The 19,193-nt window shown below is 34.9% G+C and overlaps 3 protein-coding genes across 15 annotated transcripts; 2 read left to right on the top strand and 1 right to left on the bottom strand.

Moving 5' to 3' along the window:
* Positions 1-1,733: 1,733 nt before the first annotated feature.
* On the top strand, positions 1,734-8,870 carry ORP1D (OSBP(oxysterol binding protein)-related protein 1D). 4 transcript variants are annotated; one of them, XM_068618284.2, is made up of 8 exons: positions 1,734-3,018; positions 3,805-4,161; positions 4,795-4,882; positions 5,230-5,699; positions 6,888-7,043; positions 7,373-7,681; positions 8,018-8,362; positions 8,566-8,870. In XM_068618284.2, exons 1-8 carry the CDS (start codon positions 2,482-2,484, stop codon positions 8,746-8,748), a joined length of 2,445 nt encoding a protein of 814 aa, XP_068474385.1. In that variant the 5' UTR covers positions 1,734-2,481; the 3' UTR covers positions 8,749-8,870. The 4 variants fall into 4 exon arrangements, 3 of the variants coding, with proteins under 3 accessions (XP_068474385.1, XP_068474386.1, XP_090151078.1); XR_016515421.1 differs by having other exon boundaries at positions 1,769-3,018; positions 5,230-5,777; XM_068618285.2 differs by having other exon boundaries at positions 2,865-3,001.
* Positions 8,871-9,822: 952 nt separating this feature from the next.
* On the bottom strand, positions 9,823-14,783 carry LOC137815202 (ARM repeat superfamily protein). Its single transcript, XM_068618283.2, has 15 exons — positions 14,189-14,783; positions 13,929-14,105; positions 13,609-13,733; positions 13,398-13,533; positions 12,911-13,060; positions 12,765-12,818; positions 12,538-12,633; positions 12,394-12,453; positions 12,173-12,247; positions 12,013-12,066; positions 11,671-11,772; positions 10,913-11,566; positions 10,717-10,833; positions 10,416-10,523; positions 9,823-10,258 (listed from the first exon to the last, which is right to left on the bottom strand). Exons 1-15 carry the CDS (start codon positions 14,594-14,596, stop codon positions 10,106-10,108), a joined length of 2,469 nt encoding a protein of 822 aa, XP_068474384.1. The 5' UTR covers positions 14,597-14,783; the 3' UTR covers positions 9,823-10,105.
* Positions 14,784-15,242: 459 nt separating this feature from the next.
* On the top strand, positions 15,243-19,193 carry LOC137815201 (Pyridoxal-5'-phosphate-dependent enzyme family protein). Of its 10 annotated transcripts, none has more exons than XR_016515417.1 (8): positions 15,243-15,363; positions 15,437-15,730; positions 16,001-16,043; positions 16,152-16,328; positions 16,429-16,499; positions 17,035-17,164; positions 17,270-17,446; positions 18,722-19,193. XR_016515417.1 is itself a non-coding variant. In XM_068618282.2 (7 exons), exons 1-7 carry the CDS (start codon positions 15,334-15,336, stop codon positions 18,957-18,959), a joined length of 1,260 nt encoding a protein of 419 aa, XP_068474383.1. In that variant the 5' UTR covers positions 15,243-15,333; the 3' UTR covers positions 18,960-19,193. The 10 variants fall into 10 exon arrangements, 6 of the variants coding, with proteins under 6 accessions (XP_068474383.1, XP_090151007.1, XP_090151027.1 ...); XR_016515414.1 differs by having other exon boundaries at positions 16,429-16,565; XR_016515413.1 differs by having other exon boundaries at positions 16,152-16,565.

Here is a 19,193-nt window from a genome sequence, read left to right as displayed (position 1 = left end):
AATCTCTTCCAACCAATGCTTATACTACCTTTGCAGTCAATTATAAATAAAACTAACTATTTTCACATTTATTGAGAACAGTGGTTGATTCATTTAAAATATATATATGTATTCAGACTAACTAAATTCATTCAATTACATTTACTGAGACCATAACTTAAGTTTAAAGATAAAGATATTATTTAAATTTTAATCTTTTTTCTTGTGAACTATCCATACATACTCCTAAAAAAGAGCATAACTCATTCGATTCATGATTGTGGAAAATATATTTTAGAAATATTTATAAGAATTGATAAAAATAATTAAAAGAATGTATTTAATTACAAATATTTAAGAAAACGAAGCATTATTTGTAACAGTTGGGATTGAAAAAAATATTAAAAAAATAGTTTGGCATATTTGGTGTGAAAGTGAAATGATGAGTTTAAGATTTATGATAAAAACTGGGAAGGTTGAAAGGGGTGATTAATTCAAGTGAGTGTGACGGGTATGAGTAGTTTGGTTGAGAAAGTGGAGCAATTAAAGCCCCATAATCCGATTCACCCGTTTTCCTTTCTGGTCCCACCCAAAAGCAAGTTCGAATTCAAGAGAATGGATTTTTTTGGAGAGGGTGCAAAAGTGATTCAATCCAATGCCAGTTATTGGGTCAACGCAAAACAAGAATGCAGATATTACCCATCGAACAAACCCAAACACGGTTTTAGCCATTAGGTATAAAGTTAGATTTTAAATGACATGTTGGTGTTTGATACTCGTATTGGACAGTGACACTCGTATGACACCTATAGAATATCTATCCGTGAAGTGTCTAATTCAAAAAATATTTGTTATATTTTTAACCATTTTAGTACGGTTCTAATTTAAAAAAAAAAAATACATTAATTTTTTCAAAATTCAAATTTTATTGTATAAATTATTATTATGATTATAAAAGTAAGAAACAAATATTTGTAAATCAATCATGAAAAACATTTTTCTACTTCAAAAAATAATCTAGAGCATATTTGTGCACATAAATCTTTATTGTCAATTTATATAATTTATAATTATATAATATATAGATCTGTCCCCGTGTCTTACATTTTAGAGATTTTACGTATTTCCGTATCCGTGTCCGTATCGTATCAGTGTCGGTGTCTGTGCTACATTATGAAGCTCGGACACTCTTCTTAAATGGGGTGTCTGGATACATGACACGACACTTGTAAGATACTCGTAAGACATTTATAATTGAAGTGTCAAATTCAAAAAATATTTGTTGAATTTATGATAATTTTAACATGATTCTTACACAATTTTAAAAGAAATATATATAAAAACTAAAATTTATTATATATCTTCATATCCTTATTCGTATCGTATTGGTGTTCGTGTGTAGTAGTGATTAGTATACCTTTGAATTATCCTACTGAGCCTACACTATTACAATTATAACACAATCGATATTTATTTTTATACGGATTTTTATATCTATGGAGTATAGTATCTATGTTGGTATGTGATGTGTAGACCTAGCATTGAAAAGTTGAGTTAAAAACAGAGCGTTGTTCAACAATCGCTTTCCGTCGCTATCGCAGAGAGACATGAAAGTGCAGAAACGTCATTTCACGTTTCCTCCTTGTGATGATGGGCATGGGCCTGGCCCAAAGAAAAAAAGAAGCGTTTTCCCCTCAGCCAACGGACACGGCCTCCCCCACTAGGCTCCTCTGCGCACAAGTGCGCACGTTAGCTCGATTTGGCAGAATTAGCGTGCATTTATTAGAGAGGTTAGCTTAAGGGGCTATGAATGGGGGAATGGTGGCATGTACTAGCGTGACTGAGCAGTGCCTTAAATGGATGTGTGTGAGCAGTGCCTTAAATGGATGTGTGTGAGCAGTGGTTCAGCTCTTTATAGCCTGCCACAACCCCAACAACAACAACTGTACCTCACTCACTCACTCCCTTTCTATCTATTTCATCTCATCACACACACACCACACTGCACTCTCTCTTCTAACTAAAACCGTAACCGAATAATTATATTCTAACAAACTCACATTTTCATTTCATGCTGTTCACGCTAAACCGCATTTCGTTCCGTTAGCGTCTTCCATCTCCGATCGCCTTCTCCGCTTTCGATCTCAATCGCCGTCGGAACCGTTGGCGAAGCGTCGCGCGGTTGCGATTGCGCTTGCGAGTGAGATTCTTGCGATTGCGGTTGCGGTTTCTGCGGTTGCGGTTTCTGCGGTTGCGAGTGAGTGAGTGAGTTTTACTTCGCTCTCTCTTGCTTGCGTGCTTGATCATGTGTTGTAGTTGTTGTTGCGAGTTTGTGTGGTGTTGATTGAGAGAGGCGATTGAGAGATTTCTGCGGTTGCGAGTGAGATTGCGAGTGAGTTGAGTGAGTTTAGCTTCTCTCTCTTGCTTGCGTGCTTGATCATGTGTTGCGGTTGTTGTTGTTGCGAGTTTGTGTGGTGTTGATTGAGTTGATTTAGAGAGACGATGAATCCTCTGTGCTGCATTGCGCCGGTTTCGATCGATCGGGAGCGGGCGAACTCTGTGGTGGCGAAATCGCCGAGTCAGTGTCAGCTAGGGCTCGATGCGGCCGTCAGGACGGTGAACTATGCTTCTAAATCGAGCTTCTCCGCGCTGGATTCATCCGTTGGCGCGGATTCCGTCAAGGCATCCGCTGCTGCTGCGGATCTCGAGGAGGAGGAGGAGCCGCGCGATTCGAAGGCTTACGGCGTGGCCGGGAGTGTCGCCGGGATCCTGTACAAGTGGGTGAATTACGGGAAGGGGTGGAGATCGAGGTGGTTCGTGCTGGAAGATGGCGTGCTTTCGTATTACAAGATTCACGGACCGGACAAGATCTTGATGAGTCCGGCCAGGGATTGGAGCGTGAGGGTAATCGGAGAAGAGTCGTCGAAGTACGTGAAGAAGGCGAATTGGAATCTGAATCGAGCACCTTCTGGAGGAGCAGGGGGAGGGAATAGTAACAACGGGAAGCAATGCAAACCGTTCGGTGAGATACATTTGAAGGTTTGTTCTAATGATATTATCAGAGGCCCCGACAAAGTTTATATGTATGTGTGTGTATGTATGTTTTGCAACACTTACTTACCATAAGTGTAGTTAAGCTCCATCATGAATGTACTTTTTTTTTTCTGGTCCCAATCTCTTGCACTAAAATATTGAAGTGCCTTTTTTTACTTTATGATTTTCCTGCTGTTTTGTGTATCTGTATCATGCAATTTTTTTATTGTTTTTGTTTTGTTTGTAATTGTATTTTAACAAGCCCCTTTGCTTGAACTTTATCAAGTTTAGATCACTGCTTTAGTTATGAATGTTTGTTCGAAGCGAAGTTTTATGAGTTTGTCGATGCTGTGCATCAAATTTGCCCGAAAATATGCACGTTTCTTTTTGCATTTGCATGCATATATGCATCCACTCTGAAATATTTTTAAAATATGTATTCTCTCTACCGGTGAATTTTTTTTAACCACAGTCCAGCGGTGTTGAATTTGTAATTTTGATCAAACATTTCTTCATTGTTTCGGAATATCACTGACATTTGTGTTAAATTGAGTAATTCACTATTGGTTAAATATGCTTGGGTCCTGCAATTACAATGTCTCTAACTAGCAGCTGCTGAATTGATATCCTTGGATGTAGTATTACGAGGTTCTGATTATTTCTTGCACTTTGATCATGGTCAAAATGATTCTTTGATATGCATACTTTTTAAAATTTAATGACATATATAAGCTTTCCTTGCTTGTCTGTTCCTGTGAGTGCTAAGTCTGCATATAAATGTCTTGTTCACAGGTTTCTTCAGTTCGTTCCAGCAAGTCTGATGATAAGCGGCTTTCCATATTTACTGGGACAAAAACTCTCCACTTGCGGTGTGTATGTAGAGAAGACAGAGCCATGTGGATTGAGGCCTTGCAGTCTGCAAAAGATCTTTTTCCCAGAACTCTAACAAGTAGTGATCTTGCAACATCAGAAGATATTGTGGTTTCCACAGAGAAGTTGCGATCACGATTGTCACAGGAAGGCATAAGTGAAGCAACCATTAATGACTGCGAGTCTATTATGCTTTCCGAAGTATCTTATCTCCAAAGCAAGTTGAAGTATCTTCAGCAGAAACATGTTATGCTGCTGGACACCTTAAAACAATTGGAGGTATCAGTCTATGCTTTTTAATCACATCCTCTCTAGCTAATAAGCTGCAGTTTTATTATAGATGGTTATGAACACTAAAATGATTGCATGGCCTGGACATGGAAGCAGTTTTAAAGTTTTCCTAGCTCTGGCTTAAGATTTTAAATATGACTGTAGGAATTAATAACCTAATGATGGAAGCATAGGGGGTTTATATTTACATGGCTTACCTTTCTACTTTCTAGCGGTTTAAGTAATTAAAAGTGTGCAGAGGGACTTTAGAAGATTATTGTCATGTTTATTCCATATAAAGCATTTTGCAGGATTAGGATATATTCTTTGAACATCCCTTAGTAATTCAGTGTAATGTTTTTGTCACTGATGTAGTCATTCCTCACCTGGATTACTTAGATTTTTCTAGCCTCTAAGTCAACCACTGTATCCGCTTACCATGAGAAAAAGTAGTGTTACTTTTTATAGTAATGCAAACTGGAAGACTTGTTTTCTCTAGCAATTTTGTCTCTCCAACTTGCACACTGTTGGTGTGTTTTGGAGTTGGTCATGGAATTTATTTAATTCATTAACGCTTATATTTTCTGTCAGTGCCATATTAGATTATGAAATTCTTACTAGTCAAGTTTGTAATTCATGCAGACAGAGAAAATAGAGTTGGAAACTACTGTAGTTGATGAAACAAAGGAACGGGAATCATATTGTGGGCAAGGAAATAGAAGGTTTAGTGGTGAGTATTAGTGTCCTCTGTCAAGTCTTTTTTTCCGTGAATTACCATTAAAATTTGTACTTACAAAGAAGTCAATATGAATTCCATTTTGGATTTGTCTTTATTCTGATCACATATTCTGATTCAAATCCAGATATTTAAACAATTACGCAATTCTGAGAATGAATAACTACCAACAGTCTAAAACATTCTCTTACAACATTATTTATGGTAGTTTTATCTCCTATGCATGAAGCATTAGGATGTTAATGAAGAATCTCTTTCTTGTTTGACAAACTGATTGTTTTGATTATGAAGTTTCCATGTCAGTTGCACTCTACTCACTCCTTGTCCCTTTGTTGTCTCAGATTTTTATTCTGTCATGTCGGAGGGTAGTGCTACTGACTCAGTGGCGGATAATGAAAGTCAAGATGGAGCAGATGTTGAAACAGATGATGATGATAGAACATATTTTGACACAAACGAGTTTTTGTACTCTGATGCCCTGAGGAGTGCATCCTATCGAAGTAGGGAAGGTATGACCAATGGGAGTATATATGATAGAGATTATATTTGTTATGATGGCGTGCATGGGTTTGACAAGGAGATCAAAGATGTTAGGTATCCATATGTCAAAAGAAGGGATAACTTACCAGAGCCAAAAGAAAAAGAGAAGCCTGTTGGCCTGTGGTCAATTATTAAAGACAATATTGGGAAGGATCTTTCAGGAGTTTGTCTCCCTGTTTATTTTAATGAACCACTGTCTTCATTGCAAAAGTGTTTTGAAGACCTAGAGTACTCATACCTGGTTGATAGAGCATTGGAATGGGGAAAGCAGGTCAGGTCCTCAGCTGTGCTTACTTTTGTCACAAAGCAGTTTTAAAAGCATGATCTCCTAGGTTCATTTTATCAAAAGGTAGATAATATGCTTGGTTAATTTTAAGAAAATTGCTTCTTATAAAGATTTCAACATTTTAGTAACTTGATAGTCTGAGCTTGATCAAGGCTGAACAATACTTTTTTGTTATGCATTTTTTTACTGCCCATAAAACTGAAGTTTTTATAAGATAAATAAATGTATGTCAATATAGATTCAAAATTGTTGATCAAGGTAGTCTGCGCTTGATCAAGGTAGATAATATGCTTGGTTAAATTTTAAGAAAGTCTGTGTTAGTTTCAAAAGTGAACGATGTTTCTTTTATCTGTATTTTTTTTTTCACAAAGCTGGGTTTTTTTTAAGATAAGTAAATGTCTTTCAATATAGATTCAAAATTGTTCTCAGCTTCAATCCCGCCAAAACATTAGGATTAATTGGTTTGATTTAGGATTTTCTTGGGTAAATTAAGGGTGTAAATTTGTTAATTATGGGTTATTGTGGATAGATAATGGCAGGAGTGGTCTGAGGGTTAGCACTTGGCTGTGACCATTGCCTTCCAAATTATGATATTTGGCTAGACGGGGTTTATGAACAAAAAATTAAACTCTATTAGTGATATAATTAGCTGTTTTAAATGTTACTGTTAAGCTTTTTTTTTTATTTTAAAATGGCTCACTCGTGTGGTATAGGCTTGAAAGAAGCCAAATATAGTTTTGTTGCATTGTGTCGGGCAATCAACTATCCCCAAGGAGTGCATTGATTAAAACTGCTACTGAGCCTAGAAGAACATAGTTGTAAAAGAAAAAACAATTTCTGCAATTTGATACATCTTGCTTGAATGAGAATTTTATAGCTAACTAGACATTGCCATGTTCTACTCTAATATTTGAGGCTTGTGTAGATAGTTACTCTTAGGTTTTGATACTGGCAAATACAAGACTAGTTCTGTATAAGCAAATTGTGCTTTGCCCCATATAATTTAGTTTAATGTGAAACGTAGTATCATTCAACTATCCAATTTAACTATCGTGGAACAAAGTTGGGGAAATGATCAGAATATTCAGCTTCGAACTAAGTGCATGTTTTATATATTTCTAGTTTATTGAATTGGCATTGTTTGAAAATTATGTTTTGCGTTGTGTTGTGCAGGGGAATGATTTGATGAGAATTCTAAATATTGCAGCTTTTGCTGTATCCAGCTATGCATCAACTGAAGGTAGACAATGTAAACCTTTTAATCCTTTACTTGGGGAGACTTACGAAGCTGACTATCCAGATAAAGGACTTAAGTTTTTTTCTGAAAAGGTAACTGGAATTCCCCTTTAACTTTTCAATCAAGGTTCATGAGAATGCGTGGAATTTCCCTTTGCTTCAATGTTGCCTTTTGTCATTTAATCTGAAAACTTCATTATTGCATTTTGTCCATTTAATCTGAAAAATGAGTGACTTGTGTCTAGGTTTAATTATGCTTTTGATCAATTGCACATATGTCATACTCTGGAGACCCTATTGGCGCAATTGAAATTTTGGGGACTTATATTGCAGAATTATGATAACTCGGGGAACCAAAAGTACAATTAAGCCTCCTCTCTGTCTTGTGTTTGCTAATTTTCATCTAATGATTGTTTCTCCAGGTTAGTCATCATCCAATGATTGTTGCCTGTCATTGTGAGGGAAGGGGGTGGAAGTTTTGGGCAGATTCTAATTTGAAAGGAAAATTCTGGGGGCGTTCTATCCAGTTAGATCCTGTGGGAGTCCTAACTCTACAATTTGAGAATGGTGAAACATTTCAGTGGAGCAAGGTCACCACTTCCATATACAATATCATATTAGGTAAAATTTATTGTGACCACTACGGTACCATGCACATCAGGGGCAGCGGCAACTATTCTTGCAAACTGAAATTCAAGGAGCAATCTATTATAGACCGAAATCCACATCAGGTAGGATCATAAATGCTACTAGACATAGAGACTGCAGGAATTATTTGTTGTTTACTTTTGATGAGTTATAAACTTCATTTTTTTCAAATATATTATGTTTTAACATTTTTTTATTTGATAGAACCTTTTTCTTTATCCTTTTTTCCCCTCATTTTATTGTTCAAACAAAAAATTGTGTTTATGGAAGTACCATGTCAGTTAATTTATTGTATGTTGTATAAACTTGGCAATTCAGATGATGAGTAGTGTGGATTTATCGATCTGCTTTTTTTGTTCTGAGTTTTATAACTTTTAATCGTGTGTGTATATATATTTATATATATATATATATAACAGGTCCATGGATTTGTTCAAGACAACAGAACCGGAGAGAAGGTAGCAATGTTAATTGGGAAGTGGGATGAAGCAATGTACTATGTACTTGGAGATCCAACCACCAAGCCAAAAGGTTATGATCCGATGACAGAAGCTGCGATATTGTGGGAAAGGGACAGCTCTGTATCCAAGACAAGATACAACCTCTCTCCTTTTGCAATTTCCTTGAATGAAATATTACCTGGTTTAGTAGACAAGTTGCCTCCCACTGACTCAAGGTTGAGACCAGATCAAAGACATTTAGAAAATGGAGAATATGAGCTGGCAAATGCAGAGAAACTAAGACTTGAACAGTTGCAGAGACAGGTAAATCACAAAATCTTTTATCCTGATTTCATTCCAGATCAGGCCCACTCATTTTGGTCCCTTCACAATGATTAATAATATAATAGCAATTTGTTAGAATTATTGGGTGCCTAAGAACCATGCTATTTTGTAGACCAAGATTTTCTTTATTGAAAAATGTTTGTAACTAAACTAATGGTTGATTCATAATTCTCATAATTCAGGCAAGAAAGATGCAAGAAAGAGGATGGCAGCCAAGATGGTTTAAGAAGGATGATGATGGTTGCTACCGATATATTGGTGGGTATTGGGAAACAAGAGAAAAGAACAATTGGAATGGAATCCCTGATGTATTTGGACAGAGTTGCGATTTACCTTCATGTTCCGAAGAGACTCTATCCTACTGAATACCGCTTTTCTTTTCTTTTCTTTTTCATCGCCTTTCAAAATCTCATGTTTTCTTAAATGTGAATTTGGTTTTAGGTTGTAAGTTATATAAAGATCCTCCCAAAAGTGTTTATTCTTTTTCTGCCTACGCCTTTTCTCATTAATATTTTTATGCTTACTTGGAACTCTCCAAGTTCTCACTAACAAATATTTTTCATCACCCTCTCCTTCCAACAATCTTCATCTTTATAACTGCAGATGTTAGTTGCATACTCCTGCATAAATACTTTCATACACTTTCCGTTTTAATGGGTTTTATACTGTTTTGATTATTATAGTAAGAGTTTACACTGTGTACTTATTTATTTTATTATGTCCTTTTATAATATTTTAAAATAATTATTCTTATTTTATTTTATATGATTCTATTTACTAAATAAAAATAATCAAACATATTATCTATTTTATATTCTACTAAAGTTAGGTTATAATAAGAAGTTTTATTATATACATTCAGAACACTTCATAATTTTATTTTATTTAAAAACATGAGTTACTTATATTTTAAACTTACATTGCCTCTTTTTTACTATTTCTTTTTTCTCCCCTATATTCTTGTTTTAAATTGATATTCTTCATTGTGAATTTTATATTATAACTAAAAAATGTTAAGGCTAAAGTAGAAAGATAATTTATATACCAAATAAGAATCCTTTATATATATATATATATATATTCTATATAATTTTCAACATAATTATTAACTGCTATAAAAGTTAACATAGTTATATTTTAATATTATACATGATTGTTGTATATAATATTATACATGATTGTTGTATATATTTGTTTTTTGTAAAAATAATATTAAAAAAACAGTCATTATTTTTTTAAAATACTTGGAAATACAAAAATAATTTATTTATTTTATTAATAAATAAAATTCTCTAATTAAAAGATGACAACAAAAGAAAGTACTAAATAATCTATTCTATTCATATAATGGAATAAATAAAAAATTTCCTATCAATAAAACCGTCTAAAATTAAACTTTTACTTAAAACAATCAATAATTCATCTGCTACCCATGAATATGAATAAACCACTTTCACATACACTCAAATAAATCATTTGCCTAGGCATACTTACTAATAATTTAATACTAAAATTACACATTAAATTGTAGTCAAGATAGTGTTTTTTTTAATACCTATTACATGACTTTAAAGAAACTAAAAAGGGAATAAATGAGGTTGGAAAATAAAAATCATCAATTACCAATTTAAACAGTAAATGAGGTTGGGAAAAAAGGGACTCAAAAAGGGCTCATTCCAAAACAAAATTTGAGTTGATTGTATGACACCATATCTATTGCATCTATTGCTTCCACGCTTTCCTTCCACGGAACTGTTTGCCAGATCGCTGGTTTTTTCTCTTTTTCTCTATCCGGGTTCTTGATACCTTATCTCTCTTTGCAGCCAAGGGCATTTTCTTCTTGTGCTCCTTTTGTCGGTTGCTTAGACCACCCGTCTGCTCACAGGAAACAATACACAATCAAATCAAGTAGCATGGTCATTAAATGATTACTAGTTCTTTCCACTTTCAATTCAAATTCACACAATCTTAGAAAATAAAACATTTCATGTTTAGGCCATGGATCAAAGTAAAAAAAGAGCAACTAACATACCTTATTCTGTTTTACAGCAGTTCGAGCATGATACTTTCCTCTTTCCTCCCTCCCTGCTCTAACCAATGCCAACCTTTCCTCTTTGTTCATCTTTTTCTTTACATGAACCTACAAGATGCGAACATTAATAGATAGCCCTGATTACAGACGTGTATAAGATGAAATTACAAGATGCGAACATTAATAGATAGCCCTGATTACAGACGTGTATAAGATGAAATATTTTTTTAAAGCAACTTTAGAAATGTATCTCGTTTAAACAAAGTTTGTATGGAGATAATCAACTGTTAAATCTACTTACTTCCAGCATTGCACCATCCACTCGCTTTAGACTTAGTTGATCAGAGCTTGGAACTTTAATTCCTGATGACTTCGCTAGTCCTTGCTGAGCCAATGCATTTTTTGCTTCTCTTTTTGCCTATAATTTGCATAAATAAATTCAACAAAAGCTACATATGTTAAAAATTGAACTTGCTGAATAAGCCAAAGAAAGAAACCTTTAATTCTTTGATTCTCTGGAAGTCTTCATTAGAAAGAATTCCATCTTGAGATTCTGGTAGGACATCCCCCACTTTAGCCCCTGCCAATTTCTTCAAAGCGCGAAGACTTGTATCAGCAGCAATAATTCCACCATCAAAATCAGTAAACTTCCTCTTTTTGGCTGAGTCTTTCAATTTACTTCTTGTCTCCACATTGCCGTCACCACTTAAATAATCCTGATCACCATCTTCTTCATGATCTGAAACATCATCATCCTCTTCATCATTGCCATCCCCCTTAACCTCAACATCTTCATCAGTATCACTATCACCAGCTTCAAAACCAGAACTCTCATCTTCATCTTCTGATACAACATCACTACCTTCCGCTTCATCATCATCATCATCACTTTCGGCATCATCACCAAATAGCTGGCTCTCATTATCATCATCATCATTAATACTCATCAGATCATTTTGCTGGTCATTGTCCGAGACACTACATGCAGAATCATCAGAATGATCACTATCCTGATCATCATTGTCAACAGCCTGCAATAACTCAACACCAGAAACATCAGTCGCAACAGTGACTTCTCCATATGCCTTTGGTCTTGCCTTCAAGTCAAGAGGCCGTCCACGGTCCTTCTTAATTAGCAGTGAGGGGCAAACCTGCAAATGAAAAATGTTAATTAAAATTGTGGATAGTGTACATGAGTGTGCTACAGGGCTTTAGCACACAAGGAGACACCCAATCATAAAGGAGCCTTAACTACCTCTCTGAATAACCCAATAAGAGATCGAGCTGCCACTGAAACTGCCTTCTCACGTGACTTCTTATATAGTGCAAGGTCTTGTAACAAGTCTTCATTCATTAACTACAGTCCAAAATAAAAATATCAGAATAGCTGTATTTCACAAGTCACAAATAACTCCCATTCCTCTCATTAGACCATCCATAGCACTCATCTGTAAAACATAACAAAGCGCGCTAAAGGATGATCTACCGAAGGTGGAACACTGTACAAACCATAGTGGTGGCACAATTTATTTCGTAGAAACATAAATCAGTAAGTTGCATGCAAATATCCCTAGGACGATGAGATTGCAGTAGTTACCAATGGCATGCGCATGCATATCTCCCTCACTGCATTTATTCCAACAGTAATAGCCTAAAAACATGAAACAAAATCATCAAGAAAACAAAGTTGAGTGTCCCTGCAATAAAATGAAAATATATAACAGCATATAAAATGTTAATCAGACAGAAAATAATACCTCTGGACGTGAACGATCATGTACAAATTGATTTACTATTTGCTTGAACAAGGGCTCAACTGCATCAGGAGGGACCTAAATCCAAATGACACATTGAATGAGATTGGATAAACATAAAAATGTAGAACAAAATAATACACAATAGCTAACAAAAAAGTCAAATTCTGAAAGAAAGCTATACTTAAAAAAATAAAACAGATTGAAAACAAATCATAATGTACCATGTCATGGCAAGCCTGAACAACTGCTGCAAGCAAATTTGTAATGTCACGTTGATGTGGCTGATTACATGATGCATATATCACAACTGTCACACTTCAGTAGCAAAAAGAATACCAAATTTCTCCTAACTTATAAAATGATACCTGAATATATTTCTGAAGAAAAGGATAGAAGTCTAGCAAAAATAATCGGTGAAGTCCAACTGTTCGAGCAATCAATTTCAAGATCATCATCTTAACCTAAAAGTTAGGTTGTAGAACCAAGTCAATATGTATTTCTTAATAACCACAAGCAGATTTGAAAGGAATTGCTAGTCTTAATTTAATTCAATTATAGGAATGCTTTTTAATTTTAATACAAGAGCATGCACCTCAAAACGTTCATTACAATTCTTTAGACGTGAGAACAGCTTCTCGGCAAAACCCTGTAAATCATTTGGAATCAAGATGTTGATTTAATAAAACAAAATTTAAACCCAAAATGTATATAGGATGTTGATATAAAAGTTTGACAAACCTGGGCATCTTTAAGATGGTTGAGTGGTGAATAATAACTGTTATTGGTCCTTTCAGACGACATGCGCTGCTGCCTTTTCATGCTGCGCATGGCGCGTTGTAGTTTTGCTTGCTTTTTCTTCTTGCTCGCTGCTGTACCTTGGTGGCTTGCCTAAAATTTTGTTAGAATGACCAATAATTTTAGACAATTAAGTGCAGTTTACTACCTCCATACTCAAATATAAGCAAAAACAATTAATTACACACTAACTAAAATAGTCAATTAACGGTATTCAATTTCAATAATGTCAAATGAAAATAACTTCATTCTTCAAATGCCCATAATTGGAAGATGATATCATAAAAAAAAAGTAGTCAATAAAAATAGAATCAGTAAAATAAAGGATGACATTTGTAGCAACACTACCCCAACAGTTATATATGAAATCCCCTGATTAAAAGTGAAACTCAAATTTAAAGTTAGTTGGATGGTGATCATTTGACATCACCTTATAAAGGGTCTGTCTGCTGAGAGCAACTTGAGGAGATTCTTTTGCTTCATCGTCACTGCCTGAATCATCACTATCATCATCATCTTGAATCTTCTCGTAATCAAGCAGAAATGATAAAGCTGCTATCATAATCCTGAAAGAGATAAAAAATCATAATCCTTAGTGCGATAAAATTTTGATACTGTAACACAACAGATAAAAGAAAAACCTCGATGATGGATGGAAGGAAGCTGTGCAAATTGCATTTGCTGTTCTTTCATCAAACCACACTTTTCTCCTATGTAGCTCACATAGGGTCACAAGTGCCCTCTTGGCCAGCTCTTCCTCCTCTTTCTATTAAAAAGACAAATTCATTTACCAGTTAGAATACCTGCGTGTTTGCATTGGTTTATATTGTGTTTTAAACGACTTTCAGTAAAAAAAAAAAAAAAGAGCAATTATTTCATCAAAACTCATCAATATCAAATATGCACACAGAAAAACACAAATAACAATAAAAGCAAATGATGAGAAAAGATCCACAAAAACCTGAACCAATCCAAACAAGATATTCTGAAGCGCGCGGTTCTTGGCTTCGTTCTTATGCTTTTGGTTCATGCGCCTTATACTATGAACAACATGATCAAAGGCAAGCTTCTTCAGCGTCCTGTCACCCAAGGTTTGAAGTTCCATGAACAACGACAGCGTTTCTCCAACATCAACAATCTAAACAAATGCAACATCATATCAAACCACGACACAACTTCCTTCCACGAACCGAAATTGAAACGAACCGAATTAACTCAAACCTTTCTATTAGCGATGAGGATGAGCGCGTGAGTGAGTTGGCAACGAAGTCCAGAAGGCAACGTGCGCGCTGCGCAGCGAAGCAAATCGGCGAGTTTGCGAGGAAAATCGACGAGGTATTTGGGGTAAAAAGGAGTGACGTGGGAGAGGAACATGGCCCTGTCGCCGAGGTCCTTGGCGACGGTGGGATCGCTGCCGATGCCGGTGACGGAGGTGAAGTTCATTGCGGCTTGTTTCTGAAAGAGTTCGAGGGAGGAATTGAATTGGTTATAAATCAGAAGTAGCTCCGATTCGTAGCCTTCGGGATCGCACTTCATTTTCGATTGGAGTGACGAGAGACTCAGCTTCTCCGCGCTCCTACCGGAAGGAGCCAGCGCTTCCGCCGCCGCCACCATGCCGTCGGGACCCATGCTCCCTCTGTTCGTTACTCTGTTTGGGTTTCCCACCACGAAGGAATGAAAAAGAAAACCCTAACATAAACCCTAATTATTTATTTTGTATTTGTTTTCAGCCCAAAAATTTGTAAAGTCTTAAAAAGTTATTTAGTTGCTGTAAAAGAGTTATTTATTTATTCACAAAAATTATACTCATCACTTTAAGCAATAAATTCCATTCCAATTATATTTAAATTCAATCTTTCTCTAGTGTATAATAATTTTAATCTAACATAACGCAATAAATTGGTTATTCTATACAACTAAAATTAATATTAAATAAGAAGTTTTAAATATATAAATTATACTGCAATTAAATATATTTTATACATGATTGATAGAGCAAAATAAACAATAATAAGATTGGTTTAATAAAAAATACTAATTTTAGAGTGATGATTTCCATTCTTTTCTTATGTTTCTTTTTTTCTCTTCAATATTTTTTTTCTTTTTTTTTCACTTATGTCAAAAAAAAAATTGAACTGTGTTTTTTTTTCACAAAAAGTTGGTAAGTGTCCATTACTTTCAATTCAAAATTCAAATTGATTTTTTTTTAAATAATAAATTTCTCTCATTTGATATAATTATATGTTTGATTATAAATTAGAATAAAAAATTTGGACAAGAATATTATAAAAAACCATTCTTTATATCTCTTGGCTCCATGGATATGGTAGATTGTTAAGAGACTTCCACTCCTGAGTTCAGTCGCCATGATTCATTCTAACCCTCTTCAAAATCAGGTTTTTTCCGTTGCAAATTTCAATCCATGGTATTTTAGTTTAACTATATTACCCATTGTTCATTCATTGGTAGATTGTTACAAAGCTGAAACTGGGAGGTGAGGAGTTTCTGCAGAAGGTGCTTAACAACAGAAGATGGACATTGCCAAGTCCTGAAACCAAAATTCACCAACTTGTACACACACAAGGCCCTAATTTCCTGTTGAACACCCACCCATCTTTTGGTGATGCCAATCGTGTGAGTAAAGAAAGGAACTCTTTTTATGTGGTTCGGGATGATTTGTTGCACCCACTTGTTAATGGAAACAAAGCAAGAAAACTCGATGGACTGCTTCCTCTTCTTCAACATTGTTCTGTCACTGATGTGGTACACTACTAAAAATGCAGTATTTCACCTACTCTTTGTTACACTAATGTTTTCACAAATCACAAATGACTTTATTGGCTTCTTTGCATCTAGATTATTCAATTTTGTTTCCTGAAGTCATATGGGTATAGGGTATAGGGTATTTCAATTGCAATCTTCTCAAGTTGTTGCAAATTAATGTACTAAATTTGAAGATTTCTTTTTACCTCACAATTTCTCAATATTAGGATTTTCTGAGATCAAATGACATTTAACAGGGACATTTTATAGGTTACATGTGGAGGTTGTCAGAGTGCTCATACAGCTGCTGTTGGTAGGTACTTACTTTCTGGTTATGGTTATAATACTGCTGAGGTTTTAGTGGTGAAGTGTATTAATTGTAATACTATACTTTGTAAACCATGATTTAACTATTTTGAAGCGGTTATGTGTGCTGAGAGAGGAATTGTGTCACATCTGCTTCTACGAGGAGAGCAGCCGGAAATCTTGACTGGCTATAACTTGATGTCTTCTATGTATGGAAATGTCACGTATGTTGGAAGAACTATTTATGCCAACAGGGAAGAGATGCTGAAGAGCTATGCTGAGTCAGTGGCTGGTAACAATGGTTATGTCCTATGGTTTGGTGATATCATTGAAACTTCTTCAGCGACTGAATTGTCTACTTCTCCAAATTTAATGCAAATGGATGTGAGTAGAAGTGAGGGAAACCATCAAAGGAAGATTTTAGTTGTCAATGAAGGTGCTGGTGATTCTGTTGCTCTACTAGGTAATGAGAAGATGGAGTTTCAAAAACAACCAATGAATATCTACAGGAACATTCTCTTTTAACTAGGTAAAAATTCAGATAGAATTGAGCTTGAGTAATCAGTAGTCTTAGTTAGGTGGTGCTTACCTATATATATATATATACACACATACATATCTTATGGATTGTCACAAACAAGTGAGGTTTGGATCCTAGCATAATCACAGAGAAACAAGCATCTTACTTACACACCAATTCTAAAATGATCATTTGATCAGTTTAAAAGTACAGTAAATTCATATGCATCTATGCAAGCAATAATGTGAAACCTGTCTTCTACCTGACATGTAATAAGATGAAAATTCTCATAAAAAGTGCTTATTGAACTGACTTTTCTATGCATGGCTGTACTTTTTCTGAGAATTTTCATCTTGGTATTGTTTTTGTGTTACTGTCCCTTTTTTTGGTTAAAAAAAACTTTTATTGGTGTTTGAATTTAATTAACTTTTATGGTTGGTTATTAAATAACTTATGAAAGTAGTTTTCCCTGTTGTAGGTGTTATTCGCCTAGTGCAATACTTATCACAGAATCATTTACTTGGAAAAGAAAGGCCCATGAGATTTGTTGTAGATGCTGGTACTGGCACAACGGCTATTGGTTTAGGACTTGCAGCCCAGTGTTTAGGGTGCCCTTCAGCTTGGAGCATGCCATTTTAATTGAAAATATTTTTTAATACTTTTTCCTACAACAGCATTAAATCATTGTAAAAGTAATCTTTTCTTCCATGCAGGCTCCCATGGGAGGTATATGCTGTCATGCTGGCTGACAAAATTGAAGGATACAGAAAACAGGAGAAACGTTTGATTTCAGAATTCAAGAAGCATTTTAACATTGAGTTTATTGACCACATTGTAAATAGAGAAGATGCAGGGATTGTGAATTGGGTGGAACGTGGCCGTCCAAGAAAGTAAGATGTTATACACTTATGTTTTTGGCAGAATATTGATAATTAGATTTATAAGCTGAAACTATCACTTTGTTTAATTTTATAAACCCAGTTTTGTGCCTATAATTGAAAAATAATTATGAGAGAGGATAGTGCCTTCAATTAATTGTTATTGATTATTGGTTACTAAATCATCATTATCAGTATATGGTTTATTGGAATTTGGGTGTCCTAATTACTCTGTAACTAATTATGTATGCTTACTGATTTTGTTACTTGTTTCAGTGATTTTTTATGTGAATGAAAATGTCCACCAAAAAATGAGCAAATTTGGTCAAGTTGATTGCTGAATTCTGCTCTTCTTTCATTAATTTTTCATGTTTCACTTCACTTGTTGCATAAAATAATTGATATGATGAAAAAATGGTCAAACAAACAAATTTATGAAGAGAAGATAGATGTCCTTTCCTCCTTTCTCTCCCAACTTTCAAGCTAAAGGACCTCTTGGACTGGTCTGCAAACTAGTTCAATTTCAACTTGTTCCTTAAATGTTACCATTTGCATTGAAGGGGTGCTGAATTCATTTTGCTCATGCATATAGGTCCTGAAGCATTTGCTTTACTATAGATGCTTATGTCGAACTTTTGTTATGTATAAAAATTTAACATCTTGATCCATATGATGTAGCACATCTTGTTGTGTGCTGAAAAAATTAACAGCTCGGTCATACATTCACCCCTGCAAAATTCATACTATACATAAAATCTTGAAGAAGGCTTTATATAGAAGTAAATATACAGATAAATACTCCAAAAATGGCAATTAGACTAAGCACCCTGCCATATAAAAGACTAACTCCTAGTGTTAGTTGCTACAACTGTAGCTAATAAAGTTTTCATGTTTGTAACAATAGCCAAGTGACTCGGTTCTTCTGCAGCCACTTAACAGGAGTTTGCTTAAATATCTTTATATTAAAGAGCAAAAGGTAGTTGTTGTAAGGAACTTATGATGCCAATTTATAGTTGATCTCTCCGACTTTTGTTTTACTCCCTCATAACAAAGAATATGGATACAAGGATTCTAGAAGGAAGCTAATATTAATTTTGTTTCTTCTAGTTTTTAGATGTTTCTTTTTCTACTTATGTATAGCCTTTAATTTGTCTTTTCTTTATTATCTAAGTAAGGAAAATAAAATAGAATAAATATTCTTTCTCATATCTTTTACTTTTCTTATTCTCTTTTGTTCATCTATGTTCTATTTTATAATACCTCTCAGTCACACGTTTGAATTTGTAGATTTGGTAATGTTTTGGAGGGAGAAGTGGAAAAGTGTCAACAAATTGCTAAACAAACTGGAATTTTGGTGGATCCTGTGTATACATTAGCTGCTTGGGAAACAGCAATGCTTCTCTCCAGCAACAATGCTGAAGAAGCAGAAGTGGTGTTGCTTCACACTGGGGGCACGTTGGGTATGTTTGGACTGGCACAGAGGTACAAAAATTATTTTGGCAAGCTGAAAAAAGGGGTGTTGTAGTTTAGATGACAGGTTGAGATGCTTTGTGTTTCCCCCATCTTGAAAATTCGTTCAGCTGCTATCCTTTTACCATAGAACTGCAGCCAAAGAGAGCCTGACTTCAATTTGTCCCCTTGGATTGATGGGTGCTTGTTCTAATGTGACACTGATGATAAATTTTATTGTGCTTGGAAACAGATAGCTTGAAAGTTGTACTAAAGATTGTTTAATAAATTATATTTGTTAGATTTTTAA

This window comes from Phaseolus vulgaris, chromosome 1 (assembly GCF_051622355.1).
Source record: "Phaseolus vulgaris cultivar YP4 chromosome 1, ASM5162235v1, whole genome shotgun sequence".
In the NCBI taxonomy this organism is placed as follows: Eukaryota; Viridiplantae; Streptophyta; class Magnoliopsida; order Fabales; family Fabaceae; genus Phaseolus; species Phaseolus vulgaris.
Note: the sequence above shows the minus strand (reverse complement) of the source record. Positions and strands in the feature narration are given on the sequence as shown.